General features: G+C 32.6%; 1 protein-coding gene across 1 annotated transcript; it reads right to left on the bottom strand.

The window, feature by feature from the left end:
* Positions 1 to 3,647, bottom strand: LOC130444196 (sulfotransferase 1E1-like). Its single transcript, XM_056779244.1, has 7 exons — positions 3,275 to 3,647; positions 2,374 to 2,508; positions 1,989 to 2,088; positions 1,529 to 1,727; positions 1,225 to 1,351; positions 1,022 to 1,116; positions 1 to 965 (listed from the first exon to the last, which is right to left on the bottom strand). The coding sequence occupies exons 1-7, from the start codon at positions 3,390 to 3,392 to the stop codon at positions 675 to 677; spliced, it is 1,065 nt and encodes a 354-aa protein (XP_056635222.1). The 5' UTR covers positions 3,393 to 3,647; the 3' UTR covers positions 1 to 674.
* Between the last annotated feature and the right edge of the window lie 17,279 nt (positions 3,648 to 20,926).

Here is a 20,926-nt window from a genome sequence, read left to right as displayed (position 1 = left end):
TAAATAAAACGTCGTTTTATTTTGTTTTAATACATGTTAGGAGCAAACCTGTCTTAATATTGAATGACCGGTAATACCCGAACAGTAGACCGCCATTACTTGCACCATAGGTTATAGCGGTCAATGAAGGGTTTTACAAAATGATTGAAAAATATGAAAGGCGTGATAGATTGATAGTATACTTGATATATATCTTTGGTCCACTATATCGGCTTTGTAAATGAATGATTACCTATCCCGTAAGTCCCTTTAATAAATATCAAAATGGATCAATGCTTAAGTCATCGATATTCCCCTAACTTACGCTAAGTCGAGTTACGAGTAAAAAATAATAACAGATTTTTTCGATTACGAATATATAATGAATTTTTCTTAATCGCAGAATGCTAAAAACTATTTAAAAATACATTTGATCGTACTTAGAGGCAATAGAGTTTCAATTACTTATATGATTTCTAAGCTTGAAGCTATTTTGAAGCAATTGATTATGATAGCTTTATTTAATTTCAGTCCGGCGGTTTTTTCTAGTTCCAATTAATTATGGCACAACGCATAATTTTTCTAGCTGTGAAGGTTTTAATGATTTTCACGGTGAGTGAAATTAAGGTTTTTGAGTTTATGTCTGATATTTGTGATGTAACTTATCGAAATAAATATTTTACTAAAAAATGTATCTAAAAAGAAAATTGTAGATCCAATCCTTTTGAATTATCTTCTATCCATCTCTCAGCTTCAATATTCAATTTATCGTCAAAGTAATTTCTCCAGCCCCCATTTGTTCCTTTTCTTATAAAACCTTCTTGATCTTTAAGCATAACTCCTAATTCTTTAAAATCCTCGTTGTTCACCGATTTGTTGTTTTTGAAGTTATCGATTGACAAATGAGCCTCTAAAAGAGCGATTTCTTCGTGTTTATAACTTTGCCCTAAAAATTTGGATACCTTTTCTATACACTTTCTCAAATCCTAAAAATGATTATATTTATTAGATACTGAGTAGACAACATAGATTATAAGATTACCTTGATCATATCTTCGTAGAAGAGAAACAGAAGATTGTCTTTACTTCTGCTATTCCATCCTTCTTTAATATGTTCCCAATAAGGAGAATAGGGTACTAAAATATTTATTGTTTATTGACTATAAAATGAAATTGGGATTGTCCGGTTAATATCTGATAAAGTCAAATTATTTTTCTAAATTATTGCATATGGTTTGAACTCACCGTGTCCTTTTTGAAATAATTTCCAGAACTCCTCGAAGTCTCCATTATATCCTTGAGATATGTGAGCTTTGCATAAATGATAATCAGAAACAGCCACATCTTTAGGATTTCTTGCCACATATATTACCTGAAATTTGAATTTATAACATCAATTTTATTATTTATTTTTTTGATAAAGTCAGATTGACACCTCCATTTTCAACTCTATGGCTGCAACTGAGTAATTATTTCAATTTTGACATCATTGATACATGCCACTTGAATTACGTTGAATGTATTATCTATATTCGATAAAATTCGGTACCTTACAACCAACATCTGATAAATTTGGTGGTAGTAAACTTAGAGGTAAATGAGTTTTAATGAATCTTCTTTCAGACATTTCTTGAAAGTATCTCCAACAAGGTGAACTTAGTTTATGAATAACTTCACATTTTGCTGGATTTGATTGATTTTTTTTCAAAAGTTCTGCTTTTACTTCTTCATGGAGCAAAGAACTGAATCTAAAACGTATAAACTTTGAAGTACTAAAAATATAAATTGTTGTAAAAGTTGAGAAATAAATGTGAAAATGAGATCAGACCTCAAACAAATAATAGTTAAAAGGAAGATGATGAAACATTGTTTTTGAAAATGTATGTCATTGGAGCATACTGTTGATATTGGAATGAAAAACAAAAAGGGATGATAAGGATAAGCATAAAGAGTAAAAAACTCATCACATTCTTATATGTATAATGATATAAAATAGAAAATTCACTTACTCTAAAAATGGAAAACGGTGTTTAAGAGGAATTTGAGCTGCTTTCTTAAAATCCAGATTGTTTGCCAACAACCAAACTAGTTCTTGTGTCAAAGTTGTACCTAAAATATAACAACATATTGAGCAATCAATATCAAATTGAACTTCGAATATTTCAATAAATTTTAAAATATTGATAAGTATGCCAATAACTTATGTTAATGGCAGTTAATTTCAAATTTTATTCAATGCTAAACGTTGATATTAGTTTCGTTCAATTGAGAAAATATCAATTTTAAGATTCCTTATGCCTCATTACTATGATTATAGGAGTTTCCAAGGCGATTGTTATGTTCAAATTACAATAATAGTTTTATGTACAGATTGATCGAGAAATTCGTGCTTACCTGATCTAGGAAAAGTGACAATAAAAACATCATTCGGTCTGAGAGCAAACGTGTAATAATGATTCGCTTCCTTCCTATACCCACTTGGTAAAAAGTAATCTTTAGGTCCTACTTGAAGAAAAGTCGTTTTTTCACCTAAAAAGTATGTTATTGATTATATTATGAAAATTTAGTATCTGGAATCGCGATTTCCAAGAGAGAAATACCAGAACAGTTACTTTCGTTTCTAGTGATGAAAACTGAATTCATCTATTCATTCATTTTGTATAAAGTATTTCGATGACCTCAAAATATTAATAAGACGGGAATATTTTTTATACGAGGGCAGTTTAAAAGAAGAGTAACTTTATAGAGTTAGACAACACGACGATAATTATATTATTTGATATATAGATTAATATTATCATATAAGGGGGTACATATGGCAATAAAGAGTTTTAACATTTTTTACGTATCAAATCCATTAAAAAAACCGAGAAAAAAAACGTAAATATTATCCTAAAATTTGGCTCTAGTTGAGTTATGAAATTATTACAAATTATCTTCTTATGAACAATAATATGACAATATTAATAATAATAAAGAAAAATATATCTTTCCCCACAGAAATTAATGATAATTCTTTTACAATAACTTGATATAACATCTTACAGTAAATAATGTTGTCCTGTAAATTGGGATTATGTTTGTTATCATTATTATTCTAAATACGTAATACTATTTTTTCTAATTTTCAAAATTAATAAAATAATCAAGTTAAAAATATGTATTTATCTAATTATTTAGAATGTAAACAAATTATTTTTTGACAATATATTCGAAATATTTTTACATTTAAATATAAGTACCTAATTAAATTTCAAACATCGAATTTTAAGATAAGAAAAAAGACGTTAAATACCTGTAAATTTAGTAAGAAGTTCTTTATTCACTTTTTCTTCAACTTCTTTTATGGCATAAGGGAATTTTTTGTCACTGTCACTATTAATATTTTCACTATATGTAAGGATGGGTGCCATAGTCTCAAATACTTAACCAACAACTTTCATTTGAACTTATGCTGCGTTTCTCATTATTTCTTTCGTATTGATACATTTTGCTTAATACCATTCCTTTCATTGTAAACTTCATCACGATTATACCTGGGTGATTGAAAACGTAGTCAAAAATATCATCAAGAAGTATTTTTCGTTTTCTATAGAACAATAATGATAATTAACAGTATATTCAAAATAAAATTATATAGAATGATGATTAACAAATATAACCGTATTATTGTAATGGAATTAGATAGTTGGACATATTACATTTGGTTGATTCGTTCTCCTTTCTCCAGTAACTTGACCTTTGTCTATACGATTAGGTAGTTACCAAATATTTTTGGGTGTTTAAAGAGCCTACGAGTATATTTGACTGAGAAACACGTGATTTCTCAAAGATAAATAAAGTTTCCTTAAAAAGCAGATAAAGAAGTAAGTTGATTAGAAGAAGTTATAAGAAACGTCACAAACTGCTATTCATATTTCTAACATTTATCCTAGAAACGAGGAATAACTACAATGTCCAAGAATTCAACAAGGATGTAATACGTTCACACACATTTTGTCTAGAAGTCGTTAAGATACTATATTTTCATACAATAACACAAGGACACCCAAAAGTATGAAAAAATTGACAAACATACTTCAGGTTCCGATATAAATTTCATAAAACAAACTTTTAGTTCCATTTATGTTAATTTGAAAAAAGACATATCAAATGATATAAAATACAACTTATAAAGTATATGAATTTGGTTTATTTTGATATAGTAATGTTGACCCGAATCTGTATCATGAATAAATATTTTGGATAGATGAGGCTATACATATTTGGCATACAAATGCTGTTATTCATGTTCAAAGTAATGTACTCTCATAATCGAAACTTTTACCGCTTAAAAGTTTGAAGCCAGTTATATTTTAGATTGCTCATAAAACATAGATAAACTGCTACATCTAGTTTACCCTTATCCAGACTTATGAGATAAAACGTAGAACTAAGTTGACATGGGGTGCATTTGGGAAACTAAAACATATTTTTGCAATTAGATATCACAATATGCCTGAAGAGAAAAATGCGATTACCAGTACTTACTTACGGAGCATAAAACCTCACCTCAAACCTCAAAAAAAAATTAAAAGGGTCTTTCTCTTAGAGACAAAGTTCTGAATTACCAGCTGTGGCAAATGTATTGCTGTTGCAATTGAACGAGCTACAAAGTTATAATGTAACTGAACTGGCCACATAACTAGGCTTGCGGATGAGCGTTGGACAAATACGATTTGGTAGCAAAGACATAAGTATGTTTACTAATGAGATAGTGCAGTATAAAGAGAATGCATTAAAATGGATAAATGCCGTATATAAACAACACAGATGGATTCCGATATGGAAGGCTTAAGTCCAGCAGTGCACTCAAGTAAACTGAATAACGATGATAATGATGAATCAAATGTAGTCTGATGATTCTTGAATGTATTAACTTGGATAGAAATAAAATATGGATTAACAACTATTCGAAAGTTCTGGTAAAATAGAGGAAAATTGGGATAGCATATATTACAATAATCGTTTCCAAAAAGTTTTTATGAACATATTCTTACTAGAGTAGATAAAAGAGCTCAATTAATGTTGAAATATACAGAAATCAGGTTAATTTGAATACACCTGCAGGCTCAATATAACTGTCTCAAAAATTATCTACACTTTGTGACCTTTTTTATCGTTTTTCTATCTTGATAATAATAGCTTGAAGACTGGTGATATCCAAAATATTGCAGACCCATTGCATAAATCCAATTTTCGATTGGTTATACTAATGAACAATTTTTTGTTAATTTGATTTGTCTTCTCTAGGGATTGCTAAAAACATGATCAAAATAACAATATAGAGTAACTTCTTCATGAAAACCAAACATCTTTAGATTTTAACACTGAAGTATTTTCCTATTCTTTAACCTTGATCTATTTCTCAGAAAACTGTTGATATCGCATTTTCATCATACTTTTCTGGTTTTGATGGTATATACTGGGTCAGCTTCGTTCCTCCTCTGTAAAGGCGGAGTAGCTCATCAACTGTCAAACTAAATATTGGTTATAAAGTGGTGATAAATTGGCATCCAGCATTGTTCATGTATCTGCATTTTTATTTGGCCCGGTTCATTGCCAAAGAATATTTCGAGTCGGAGTTTCATTTTGAGTTAGTCGTGGTGCAGACTAAACAGTGATTTACTGCTAGATCAACGTACCGGGAAAATGTATCTTGTGCTTTCCCAATATTATAACAATTATCTGACTGTAACAAACTAAAGCAAACAATTTACACCTATTCGAACGTTTTCTCCAAGTCTTATTTAGACACTGACTATTATAAATGAATGGTTATAAATTCCTATAAAGGAATTTGGAGATAAGGAGGATTCTCTCGCCTTGAGGTTAGACGGTCTAAATCAACGTTATTCAATGTTTGTAGTCTTTCTAGGCTTAATAGTTTGTAGTATGTCTAATGAGCAACGTAAGTAAAATAGTACAGATTTTTGTTGATTTCGAGGCGCATAGATACTCTCGTTTGCGTGTGAGTGTGCGTGCGCGTACGTTTGTGTGTGTGTGTGTGTGTGTGTGTGTGTGTGTGTGTGTATGTGGGAGATGGAATGTCCTCAGTGTAAAGCTATTGGCCACAGACATTTATATTATATTGTACCTAATGAATATGGTTGATTTGAAGTAAACTAACTGATTTATAACCGTGGAATGCCGTGTCTCATATGCTTGTAGATTGTTCTGAAAAAGAATTTTCTTGTTTGGCTCTTTAATATCTATAAAATCATCTGTAATATTTGATTATTTAGAAGAAGGTCAAAGTAATTTAACTTATCTATGGTAACTGCTTTCATTATACCAATTGATATGCGGAGTTATAGTTTTAACCAATTTTGATAACGTTGATAATGAAGTCAAACAGATTAATATAAGCCAAGCAGATTTTGTACTAAACTTTGATACTTATACTGTTAAATATTCATTTATGATATTTACTCAATCGATTTTTAGTAAACCCCTTGTAAAATCATTTTGTGCCAGGTGAAAGTAAAAATTTATATCTTAACAATCTAATCAACTTAAGTCTCATCAATTTTATAATTGTAAATTTATTAAGTAAAATAAAGAGCTATAAATTTTAATGATTACATCTGCTTTCACCGTTCACTTATTTTTATTGTCCAAATATAGTATAATCTTAGTTAGGTCCCTAGTTACTGTGAGACCTTGAATCGAAAGCTTACACTTCTAAATCGGACAAAATTTATAATTGAAATCAACGTATTGCTAAGTAATGTATGTTTCGTATGTATACAGTTTGGTACATTGAAATAAATACAATAAATTGTTTTATTGCAAACTTTTTTAGTGACGGAACCCTTTTGGAAAGCGAAATACTTGACGGAACCCTACAATAAAACAATAGTCTCTAAAAGTATATTCTTTATTAATAAGCATAATAAACGTAGAATGTACCATATATTTATTACTTACTTACATAACAAGTATAATAATAGAAATAGAAGATATTAAAAAAGAAAAAAAATAACTAATGGGAGGTATGAAACTGTTTTTTATTTTTCATTAATTGGTTGATATCAGGTTTGATAGAAGACAGTTGAAGTCTCATATCAGGTTCGGCGTCCAGTCTATTCCGGTATTTTGTTTTCGTGGCTGCATAGGTTGAGAATCCTGTTTCGCACAAATATGTTGTTGGAAATGGAAGAAGAATATTCAGAGCCATTTTGGCAAGCATTGGGTATTCATCACGTATTCTGCACCAATAATCGTTAAGAGATGTCGTTTTGAACAATGACTCCATACTTGTGTCTGATGACATTTCTAAAAGAGATTCATATATCTCATTTGACATACTTTCGGGCTTTTCAAGGTGGGTAAAAAAGGATTATGAATCCATGAATTCAGTTTTACCTGTCATCGCCTTGGCTCCATCTGTACAAATGTCAATGCAATCGTTCCAACTGAGATTTTAGTAAAAATTCTCCGGTAGTGTTTGTGGGCAACGGTGAACACATAAGCATGTCTTCTTCAAAAGAACTTTCATATGGATATCTCACGATAACCAGCAAGATAGCCAGACCAGCGACATCAGTAGACTCATCCATTTGCAAGACGAATCGTGTTTTTTGTAGACGTACAACTAGCTCTTGTTTGACGTAGCTTGCCAGATCATGAATTCGACGTGAATCAGTATCGTTTGATAGTGGCACAGTAGAAAGATGCTTTGCAGATTTTTCATCGAGCATACATTTTGTTATGACTAACACACGTGGTTTTATTAAAATCTCAGCGATAGTGTGCGCTTCACCTTCTTGTGCAATGCGATAGCTAACTAAATATGATGCCTTTGTGACCTTTTCATTGATAGTTTGGGTTACTTGCATCATAGTTTTTTGACTTTCCAATAACTGTTCTTTTTTATGTACAAAAAATTCTCTATTCTTGTCTTTAGACTCGGGGTGTACAGTTTCTAAATGTCGGCGCAATTTGGCAGGTGCCATGGAACTATTAGGAAGCAGTTTACTACATAACATGCAGAGAGGTGAGCCGTTGGAATCAAAAATCCGAAACTGATATATGATTCATCATAATTCCTTTTTTTCGCCTTTGAAACCGTAGAACTTGACGTCGTCGCATCATTATCATCGATAATTGCTGTACACTCCGCGCGTACTGCTTTTGAACATTCGGCTTCGCTAGAAGATGTTGTTGCAACACGTTTAACGCCTTTAAGCCAACGTTCCATTCTTCTTTATTAATAATTACTTGTCAGGGTGGTGGGGTCAAATTAACGCACGATCGTTACTGAGTAGAAGAGTTTAGTCCAAAGAAGATACGTACAAAACTGATACAATCAGAATACAGCAGTAGAACAAAAAAAACTTCGTTAGCAAATAGGTACTTATCGCTCTGAACGCTAATCGTCGACTGACTCGAATGTCGAAGCGCGGTCGTCGCTTTTATAGTCCTAGCCTCGATCTCGAACATTCTTAAAAATACTCGAGTCGGCGCCTTTGATAAATAAAAAGCCGAAATACAAAAAATGCGGTGTAAACAATCTCGACTTGTTTTGATGTTATATAGCCGAAAGTCGCTTGTTTACAACTATAGCGTCTAATCTCAGCGGCGGCTTTTATCAAAGTGACTGCGCGCTCACAAGTAGATATCGGCGGTCGGTTTTCATCAAGACAAAGGCTAAAGAGGCTTGCGGATCTCATCGGTGAGACATAAAACATAAATAAATCACCTTAAACTTAAGTATTAAGTCTATTCTTTTTATCTAGGCGCGTGCCGTCCTGAATAAATATTTGGGCTATTGTAGAGATATTTTTTTTTAATCTTCTGACTCTCGTATTTTGTACAGGGATCGGTGTAAGTAAAGAACTTGCAATAGGTTTGCCATAAAGTTTTATTGAAGAGCGGCGTGATGTTAAACTCTCCTCGTAAAATGCACTGTTTCAAGTTAGAATGAAATTACTTTACTGTGCTGAGTGGCGACTGAGTTCTAAATTCTTGGGGAACCCCTACAGGGGTTTCGCGGAACCCTAGGGTTCCGCGGAACACACTTTGAGTATGGCGGATATAGAGTTTTAACGGAAAGAGATCCATAGAATTTGTGATCCATCTATAAAAACTTTCATAAACGTATTTGATAGGTTGGTCTAATACTTATTAATACTTAAGAAAGAAGCTAGTATTGCAGTTCCACAATGACTTGTTGTAGACAAGTTCATAAACTAATCCAAGTTCAAAGACTTCGAAGATAATGCTTTGTTTTTACTGATTAAGAGATATCAAGGAAGTATAGAGACAAATTATGAGATCATTGCTTCGTGATTTATTAAAAGTGATAAGTACAGTTTACAATACTATTATACTTGTACTAAAATAAACTGCAGAGGGTTGTTTTAGTAAGCGGTATCTACATTTCAAGAAATCTCAGAATGGTGAAGACGAAATAAAATCGTTTTCTATAAACCTGTAGTTTCTTTTACATCGTTTGTTGATTCATTAATTTTACCGTTGATTGTTATTCGTTTTCTCCCAATAATCATCTCAACTGAAAAAACCGTACTAGAAGTAAGCAATCCTACTATAAGAAAAACAAAACAACTCTGTAAACCTTGCAAAGATAGTTTCTGGTACTTTTTTGGTTTCAAATCATATTTTGCTTCGTACTTTTTCTGATTAATTGAATTATCGTACACCCATTTGTAAAATAAACCCGCTTCTTGTATAGCTAATATCCAATAGTTCATTTTGTATAATAAAGGATGGTTTTTCTTCAAAATAAAATTCGTATTTATCTGCACCAACTGAAAAAAAGTGAAATATATAGAATCAAATCAAAAACAAAAAAACGAAAAAAACAAAAAGAATAATGAGAACCACAGAGATGGAAATACTGCGAACCATCAAGGGAGTTACCCTCAGGGACCGAATAAGGAGTGATGACATAAGATAAGAATTGGGCGTACAGGATGTGGAGAGGTGGATCATAGCACGAAAAAGATTCTGGAGGGATCACGTAGAAAGAATACTAGAGGATAGATGGACAAAGTGGGATAAAACTCAGAGACCGAACACACGCAGACTTGTAGGCAGACCACCAAAGGGGTGGTACGAGAGCTGGAGCTGAGGTTCTCAGAAAGATCCAGAAAGAGGGCCAAACGCACAGGATTGAACAGGACCTGGTCCTATTTAAAGAGGAAGAAGAAGATATAAAATCTATAAAAAACATGTCAAATGTTTCTTTAGAAGATCGTCATAGTGAGTGCATAGTTGTGATAATACACTTGAATTTCATAGAAAATACATACAAATACATACAAAAAATATCATTCTAAGTGTGGAAAGAATTCTTTAAGTGAATCCAAATGATTTTGTGGTCACTATAAGTCACCAAGTGAAATCATAAAGGACAATTTCATGGAACAGTTGATGCGTAATAGTGATCAATCTGGAACAGTGATAATTCTAAATTCAAACACCGAAACCACTCTCCTGAAGTGAAAGTAATGGTTGCAACCTTTGGCATAGGAATAATGGACCTTTTTGTCTTTGAAAATACACGAGGTTAAAACGTTATTGTTAATACCGAATACTATGCTGCAATGTTGGAAGGTTTTTTTGCTTCAGAGCTTGAAACTCCAAGAAAGTGGATTCTAGGACTTGGTTTCAACAAAAAGTAGTTATCAGTTACACGTCAATTGAGTGGTTGTGAAACAGATGTTTCCAGACTGATGTCGAAAATATGTGATATTCCGTGGCCCCTCGTAGTCCAAATTTGAGACGTTTCAACTGTTTTTTGTGGAGAAACCTTAAATACAAAGCTTACAGTAATAATCCGAGAAGCATCGATCAGTTCAAGGAGAATATCTATGGCAGCAATTACATTAGTATTACTGAAGAAAGTTTGCTTGGTTTTGTTTCAACTATACCTTCTGTATTTATTTTTCTAAAAATCAAATAGTATACGAATTAAGTGGTTTTTCTTTGGAAAAAATCAAAACATGGTTCAGAAACCTATTTTCAAAATGATAGAGATGAATGTAGAAATTCACATCTGCAGTATTTCGACCTAAATCTTGTTATACAATTTATTATTGATTGCTACTTATATTAACCACCAAAATGTGATTTTTATTATCAACTCATTGTATTAGAAAATCTCTTCACAATAAAATTAATCGTATTGTATATTCCGTTATTTTAACTGAATGAAAGAGGAAGTTACGTTAAAAAAAAGATACTGTAAACTTTTATAAACCTACTGGGTCGTCGTATACAATCTCCATATCCTGTACGTCTTTTATGATTGATAATACTTGACTGACAACATTGGCAGCGTGCTTTGGTTCTTCTAGAAACAACTGTAAGCTTTCAGCGCCACCACTAACAGGAACACTTTTTTCTCTTATTTTAGCCACAGTTTCCGGTCCTCTAGGCTGAATCATCAAATCAACAGCTGGCACTAAATAAATCTTATAGTTGGCATCCAAAAATTGTTCGACGTTAGTAATTTTAGGTGTTAACTTCGGATATGTGAGTAAACTACTCAGCTTCGTTTGATAAAATACGGAAAAATGGAAAAAGTACCATAACATTATTATCAGTATGCAATTTTTTCGGAAATCTTTGGTATCCCATCGAAGGGTTTGTATTGTAATCATTAATCTATATGTATTCATTATAGAGTCACCAAGTTTTAATTTCCATATAAATTTCCAGGTTAAAATAATAATTAAAATAGAAAATGAATAATATCCATATACTTTTAATGGAAAGAGTAGTAATAGATTCGGTACTATTACTTGTCTAGGAGGGCATATCAAATATAAAGTAGCTTGATAAATCGTTCTAGTATATTCGCATTGGTATCCAGGAATTCTTATGTCGCTGTAAGCTCCATATACAGCAGACTCGACGTTATACGTTTCCAAATCATAAACAGTCATTTTGAAATTAGCAGTTCTCTCGAAATCTTTTATAAAATTATGCAAAGTGACAAAATTCACTTTCAATCCCATCTTTTCTCCTAACGTATTGATGTAGTTGGTCAGTATACCTTTTTTTGTCTCCGCGTCGTAGTAAATAGCGAATGGCGCTAGAGGAGATATGAAATTAAAGTCGCAGTTGTTGAGCTTTCGAGGTATTTTCTCTTCGAATGGATCCTTATTTTTCACTAGTTTCAAATTTATTCTCTTTCCGCAATCATTTTCTCTTGCGTATGGGAACCACGTGAAAAATTTTTTCTGATTTAAAGTAACAACTGCGTTGTATATTTTATACATCCATAATTTTTGGAAAACTCCTGTTAGATTATTCGTATTAGTTTCGTTTTGTATTATAATAAGAAATTTTGATTTGCTTTGCCACACCGACGATTTATTAAAAATGGAAAGCGTGTCGAAGAAACTTATGAGATTTTTTTCCACAAAAATAAAGTCCTCGTCGCGATATAAGAGTTTGTCGAAATTATTAATGTCTGTGATTAATCTCTTTGATAATTTTATTCTAGTTATAAAATGATCTATCACTTTTTCTCCTGAAATAATTGTTAATGGCGATTTCTTCAAATATTTCCAAACAAACTTTGTTACTTCTATATTTGTAGTAGTATCTACTTTTATTTGATAACACTCAGTGAAAGTACATAACGCCACAAATAGAAACAAACAATTCATCGTAGAAAATAACATAATATACAAATTGTAACACAATTCGAAATGGAACGTTTAGTATTATCCGGAAAGATAAATAAAAAATTCATATTAATGACTTCCAATGAATAGGTATATCCACAATTATTATAAAATCATAATTATAACCAAGTATTACAAGACATGATTAAAAATAAATTAGAAACATAAACATTGTGTTATATTTGACGTTTATATATCCACTAATATCCACTAATATCAGAAATTTTTTTTCATACATTACACAATGATTGTGTGAAGCAAGCTGATTAAAAGTCTCAATGGGCACGAAATCCCAAAACCCCTCAATCAATTCCTGAAATGTCCGAAGGTACTCTGAGAATGGTTTTGGTCAATTATTCTAGAGCTTGGTAGAATGATCAAGATGTAATGTATACCGTATAGCATTAATAAAGTTATAGTTTTATTCGAAAAGTAATATTAAATGCAAAGACATGTCTATATATTTGTATTATTTATATGGTTATTGAATTTATTAGTTAAATTTCGCGATTTTGCGGTTTGAGGTTCCTGATTTTGATAATATTGTTTCTGATATACTAGGGGTATATTCCATTTATTTCTCTGAGCGAATTATATATAGGTAAATAAACAAGGTTTTGAACCTAGACACTTAGCATTACATGGAACTACCCTCTTCGAAACGAATGGACCAAACAAGCGTTAAAATAAATAACATAATAAGGAGTATCGTATCTAAAAATTTCCAGCCATATTGAAACCGTTTTTGTATATAATTCTAAGTAAATCGACAACAACATAAAACAAGTATATTCATTGGAAAAAGATAGGAATTGTGTGTGTTATATTTTGATTTATGACATTCATTTACTACATGTCAAATTAATTTTATCCTCTCGACCACTGGGTCCTATCCGCTGCTTCGCTAAGTCTTCTTTTTGGAAACCAAAGTATCCAATATCTTTACCTTGGTATTTCGATTAGTGTTTTTGCATGTAGCGACGGCATTATAATCTCATAATAGGAAGTTCGATCTCTTGAAAAAAAAATAATAACAGTCAGGTAAAGTCTTTAATAGCCACTATACCCAAAAATATCACAAACACACATAAACCCAGTAAATACGTACAGACCTGAGCAGGGCACCATTTTTCAAGCAGAAATATATGCGATTGAAAAATGTGTTGAGTTCAATCTAGAGAGGAACAATCGCAAACAGGAGATCATCATCCTGTCCGATAGTCAAGCAGCCATTAGAGCTCTAAGCTCCAATATCATAAAAGCCAAACTCCACATTCTCTTGAAGTGTGAGGCACTAGGGCACTCCAGAGTACTACACCTGGGAGAACTTGAAATAGAAGATCACTGGCAATTCCATCAAGCCATCCCACTAGATTTTTTAAAATGAGTGGGATCAATGGATAAGCTGTAAACAATGGATTCCCTAATATTGCAGCAAAAAAGGGAGGACACAATAGATTCTTTGGGTCGCAGTGTATACGATACTCTAAATCTTTATATACATACATAAATACGTACAACTCCAACCTAATTTTGATGACTAAGAAAACATTCTGATTCCAACGTGACGTCAGCATACCGGTATATGTGAATCGTGGTATGTATCAATTAGGGTTAGCTCCAGCATATGATCAAGACAAGATTGCAAGAGATGATTATTTAAACTGGATATCAATCCGCTTAAACTGCAGTTATATAGGTAACTCAAACACAATTCTTATGGAAATGTCCTCTATTCTATTTAAAAATAGTTAACACTATATCTTCAACATCAAAGTGCAAATTTTGGATATTGGTCTTTATTCGATCAAGGTGTAGAATTGATAATTAGAAGGCAACTGAATGAAAATGCACAATATGTATGTAGAAGATTTGGTTTTATTTTAATAGCATAAATTATCACAATATAATTTTTGTGCACGCGATTTTCAGATCCCTACAAATTTTCAGTAGTCTGCCCATGTGAAGCAATAATTTTTTGTTCACTGGTGACATCTTTTTGAATATATTTGAACCACAGCTCTTGAAACTATAATTTAAATACAAGAGGTTCAACCATTGTCTGGTAGATGTCCATAGTGAATTCTTTTTCTCAGAACTTTTAATTATTTATACTTAACAGGTTTTATTCACCTGAATAATTCATCTATATTATTTAAGAGTTAATACATGAAAGTTAAAGCAAATTAAATGAAGTGTGTGCATGTTGTAACGGTCATCATAAGAAATATTCCTATCCAACGGTCCTGTTTAACAAGCAATCAGAAGAATGAAGTCAAATACCTTGGAATCCACTTAGATTAAAATAAATATCCAACATAGTTACGAGAAGGAAACAAGGTTAAAATTAATTGCTTGATTGAGAGACAATCAAAACTAAATCTGGAAAATAGACTGCTCATTAACAAAGCTATATTAAAACCGTTTAGGTTTCCGTAAGGTTTACGGAATACAGCTAAGGGGTATAGCCAGTAATTCAAACCTTGAAATTTTACACCAGATCAAGATATTATGCATCATAAAGGTTAGAGCATCGCAGGACTAAGTGTATAGACTTAAAAGGAGATTATTTTTAAAGTAGAAATGATTATAAAAAAATGTAGTGTTTCTTTATTTCTTCATTAACTGTTAAGCCCATTTCGCACCAAACCAGTCCAGTCCATTCGCGTTTAGTCAAGTTTTGTTCAGTCAAGTCACGTCAAAATTTGCTTTCGCACTGAATATGTCGCTTGTTGAGTCTGAGTCAGTCAGTGTTGTGAAGAATTTGTGACAAGATAGATGATCTTCTGCAAGCCATAACTTTACTTCGATTATACAGAAGAAGGAAGATGAAGAAAAGACGAAATTTCTGTTGGGCACGTTTCCTGATGCTGCTTTATGTTGAAATGTAGAATCCAGAAACTACAGTAACTTAAAATACGGCCATGTTATTTTCGGGACACTGTTTGCACCAGCCCCAGGGACTGGCTGAAGTGGTTTGGAATGTTTTTCAAACATTGTATATGCCTGTGCCTACAGCAGAGAAATGGAAAGACATTGCTCAATCGTTTTATACGATTTGCCAAATGCCGAACTGCATCGGGAGCATCGAAGGTAAACATTGCCGAATAAAGTGTCCACCAAACGATAATTTTCAGTTTTACAATTACAAACATTTTTCTTTAAGTGAAAACCTAATGCGACCTTATGATCGTTGGCAGTTGAACTTTCTCAGCAGAATATTCAATTATCGTTTGTCCAGAGCAAGGCGAACCACAGAGTGTGCCTTTGGCAGATTATCACAAAAATTTGGCATATTTCAAAAACCTATAGAAACTGAAATACAATTAACGGAAAACTCAATTAAAAGTGTTTGCCTATTGCACAATTTTGTCCGACAAGTTCAAAAGGATCTTCAATTTCAATCCTTAAGACCTACAAGTATCCACAGAGCAAATACAAAGGCATTGCAGATCCGAGAACAATTAACAGAGTATTTCATGTCACCGGAAGATTCTGTACCATGGCAAAACGAGGAATGTCGGGATGTTTTATAGACAAATCTGTACCTCTTTTTCACGAAAATATACTGTAATAAAAACCTAGTTATTTACCTGTTGTGTTCAATTCTATAGCTATGCTTCTCTATGCAGCAGCAATTAAATCTCTGTGCTTTGGATGTTTAGGATCGTATATTGCTTCTTTCGCTTATACTAATGCAATTAGTGCTTCTATAACCATTTTCTCCGTGCAACTGTCCCGACTGATTGATTGATTTTTAAAATTTTCGACCGGCTGAGTCGCAATAAGTCTTGGAAAGTCTTGACGCGTTGGGACTTGACCGGACGCGCTTAGTATGCAACTAGATTCACACATTCTCTTTGTTTTCATGGTAAGTTAATATTTCCAATTCAAAAGCGTTCGACTTGACTGGATGCGAATGGACTATACTGGCTTGCTGCGAAAAGGGCCTTAGAGTTCGATATGACAGCATATTCTCTTCCATTTCTTGGTCAAGCCCTTAATATGAATGGACTATGGACAGCCAAATATTCATTATTATAGAAACGCTGCATTAATTTTGTTATCCCATATAATGGGATATAGCTTTTTATAGTTGATTCAAATTAAAGGCTGCGCGATCTCAGCACCCCATGTGTGGAATTTCGATTGATCAATTATACCATCTGAGAGTTCGGAAATTGGTCACAAAAGGCCAGTTGGTCTTATTAATTGGTCAGCATTGAAATTTTCTTTTTAAATTTAAAGTTGTTCGAGGTCATTAAGAAATTTTAGCACCTCAATCACGCAAAAAATGAAAACATCCATGCGCGACGGAGATGCAGTCGCCGATTATTTGTCAGTTTAATTTTATATTAAAAACATTTAAATCATTGTATCATTGTCGTAACGCGCATACTTTGACTCTGTAAATTGTTTCAGGGCTTCAGAAAATATTGTTTTATAGAAAAGGAACTTAGACATGTACTACTATCAAATTGGACAAAGAAATTAGATATGTTCTCAAAATACGTGAAGGTTTAAGCGTATGTATGGAATTTTATATAAACAAATTTTTTTAATTAGAAATATTTTATTTACATAAAAAATTATTATGAAAATTAATTCTTTAAATACATTAATTATAATTCAAGTTTTTCAACTCTATATCTAAGTTTCTTTTATATAAAAAAAATTTCTCCACTCCGTTTCGTTCCTAGTAAAGAGCTTGCGTCTTCACTGCCGAGATTTTTTTATTACACTACTAAACAAACGAAAAAAATTTTTACGCTAACCAAGTAATAAGACTAACTCACCTTTTATGAACCAATATCTGACTTTTCAAATGGTATAATTGGTCCATTAAAATTTCACAAATAAGGTACTAAAATTGCGGAGCCTATTTTGAACTCCACTATTGCGGCAAGGGACAACATGAAAAATATTTAACGTTTCATAACGATTTCAAAAACAAAAAAAAATATAATGGAACCTATTTGAAATAACAAAATTCCTGTAAACAATATTATCAAATATTTACCAATTAAAATGATCTTGCAAATCGTTTTCGAGATAACTTTCTTTATTTACACATTCACTTTGTAGAATCAAGTCTAAATGAGTAATGGTCATTCAGATAAAAATACCAAATGTAATGATTTCTGGAATTCTTTCTGTAATTAAAGGTACAAAGAGACTTGAAAGTTTCTAGTGAAAGTAGAAAGCTTGGAAATGGAATTGCCGAAAATCCATCAGAGAGAACATTCCCCGTTAAAACTTATGCGTGTAGCTTCTCAAACTAATTCGTAAGTTGTTTACCGAACGAGAGGTGCTGAAGAAAAGCGATGACTTATGACTAAAGTTTCCGCATATAATCTCCATTAGACTCAGTCACTTTTCTAGGTCTCTAAGTGAAAATAGAAAGAGAACCATTACTGTTTATTGATGAAACGCAGCAGTAATCAGAAAAGAAACGTACAGTGATTGATTTGGTAACCAAACAAAATATCAAAGTGGAAAATATAGGGTGTTTAGGTTTCGAAACAAAGTTTGGTTTTTATAACAAATATTTCGATTGATTGTGCCGCATCTTGAACTAATTAGCTTTGATGCAAATGGATAATTCAATCCATTATGCCGAGTGTTGAGTATCTTGTAAAAAATGGAACGGACGTAAAGCGTCGCACGTTTTTCGAGAATGGTCGTTCATACGTCTTTACAAGGCGACTGAATCGTTCAAAATATGGATTAAGACACATTGATGAAGCTCCGAGCTCAAATTTAATTTAATTATGGGTTAAGCGTTTTGAAGAGATCGGTTCCACGTTTAAAACATTAGCAAAAGGTCGTCTAAGAACGTCTAGGTCCACAAACAATATTGATAGAGTGAAGGAGTCAGTACGAGAAAATCCGCATGTGTCTTTTCGGAAGCGATCGGCGGCTTTGAACTTGTCGCGACGAAGTTTAAATTTATTTGCAAGTTGGATCTCAAACTGCATACTTATAAGCTTCAGTTAATGCAGGAATTAAAAGATACCGACTTTAGAGCAAGGTTGGTATTTGCTGAAGAAATGCTTAATCGATTTTCCACTTTTGACAACATCCTTTTGTCGGATGAGGCTCATTTTTATTTGAATGGGTTCGTAAATCGACAAAATTGTCGTTATTGAACCGAAAAAATCGAAAAATGAAACATCAAAAACCACTGTATAGTCTGAAAGTAACGGTATGGGCAGCAATCTCAAGCAAAGGAATTATTGGCCTATCTTCTTTGAAAATTCACGAGGACGAAACATCACCGTTAACGCCGACCGTTATGTTGTGATGTTAGAGGGATATTTGACTCTAGAACTTGCGAGATCAAGAACAGCGAATATGAGAACTTGGTTCCAACAAGACGGAGCGCCCTGTCACAAATAACTCTAAGGCGACTGTGAGACAGATGTTTTCTGCAAGACTAATTTCCAAAAGAGGTGATATCCCTTGACCGCCACGTAGCCCTTACTTGAAGCCTCTTGATTTTTTTGTGGGACACCTTAAATATTAATTGTTGATGAATAATCCGAGGGACATCAGTCAGCTAAAGGAAAATATCTACCAGGAAATGGCAGCAATCACTCCAGATTTATTGACAAGAGTTTTCACAAATCTGCGTTCGCATTTACAGGAGAGGGCCGTCATATCTTTTATTTTAACAATACTTCATGTATTCAGTTTTTTAGCCTATACTTATATGCACGTTCTATTGCGCCACCCTTTATAATAACTAACCAAACGAAAATCGTTTTAAAAGCTAGAATTTAAAATATTTGTTGTAAATCTTTTGGAATTTTGTATCTCTACGTAACATTTAGAAAGTGGAAAAGAAAATAATAGTAGAATGAAACTCATTGGAACAGGAGGAAAATTTAATAAAAATAAAAAGAAAATAATTTAAGGGCGATCTGAGGTCGAGAAGGAGAAGGCGGTGAGTTTTTAAGGGTAAAGAAACGTTTTCTTTCAATTTCCGACAAAATTACAAGCCTTATGGAAAAAAGTCAAATAGCAAAATTTTAGGTAATAAAAAAATTTACAACTCTTGTGCTCACCCTTTTTCCAAATAACCTCAGAATTTATGTAAAAAGTGCAAAAAATCAAGTTTTTAGTTTTTCATTTTTATCTCTTACAAAAGAAATTTTTTCTCACGAAACTTTGTGACACCTACCCTTTTGTCTCTCAAATGTACTGTAAATTATTTGTTCTGAAATATTTATTTTTTAACCTTGTTTTGACTCAATATCGAAGAAGCACCTGATTTTGAATAGAAAATACAAAAGTTGTAAATTTTTTTGTTACCTACAACGTAACTTTCATCCTTCCCCTTCCTGACCTCAGATCGCTCGTAAACTACTTTAACTTTCATTTTTATTATAGTCTCTTAATCTAGAAGCTTACATTACTTTTCACCAAGTCTATTTAGGCATTTTCAGAGCACAATTGTAGGTGAATGCTTACACATAATATTGTCTAATCAGAACTTAGTAAAGTAGATAAGTATTTCATCAATCACGGAACTAGGAAATAGAGGTAGCTAATTCAAGTTGGGATTTGGCAACATTTCCTGCGTTGGCTGTCAGAGGATTACACCTTCACTTAACATGTCCGGCAGTTTGTGTCGGATGATAAGGCGTAACCTTGTCAATGTGACACAAAAAAGATAGTGTGCTAAAGTTATGTTAAGAAGGTTTAATAATAACTACCAAGAAAGATGTAATTATTAGACAAGTTTAGTTATAAAGCGTACGAAGTACAACAGTTATAAATAACCTTTCGACAGTCTATGAGACAACTAGCTCGGGCATTTGTGTCAGCAATTACTCTACATGGGGCTATAAAATCCGATGAATTCGTTAGATCCAAAAATATCAACATAAATTTTCAACAGGACGTAGTATCCTCAAGTGAAGATAGACGGGCGAGGGAGTTTTAGAACGTTTTCTAGAGGCTTTGATTGGCAGAAGAGGTCCAGTACCATACCCGATCGGATCACTCTCTTTAGTATTTGGATTTATTTTTGTGAGAGAGTTAAAGATAACAAATTGAAAAAATTCTGTCGCTACTACTGATATGATTTTCTGATCTTCTCAATGATTGAAGACAGTACTCCTGTTTTCACCTACCTTCACGTAAATCTTCTGCAACCATTGGATAAAAATTCAAATCAATTTAAGTAAATATTAGCTCATCATTGTTTTGGTCGAACTTACCTAGTATAATTATGAAAGTTG

Source organism: Diorhabda sublineata, chromosome 5 (genome assembly GCF_026230105.1).
Source record: "Diorhabda sublineata isolate icDioSubl1.1 chromosome 5, icDioSubl1.1, whole genome shotgun sequence".
Lineage (NCBI taxonomy): Eukaryota > Metazoa > Arthropoda > Insecta > Coleoptera > Chrysomelidae > Diorhabda > Diorhabda sublineata.
The sequence above is the reverse complement of the archived record's forward strand: the minus strand, read 5'-3'. Positions and strand labels throughout refer to the sequence as shown.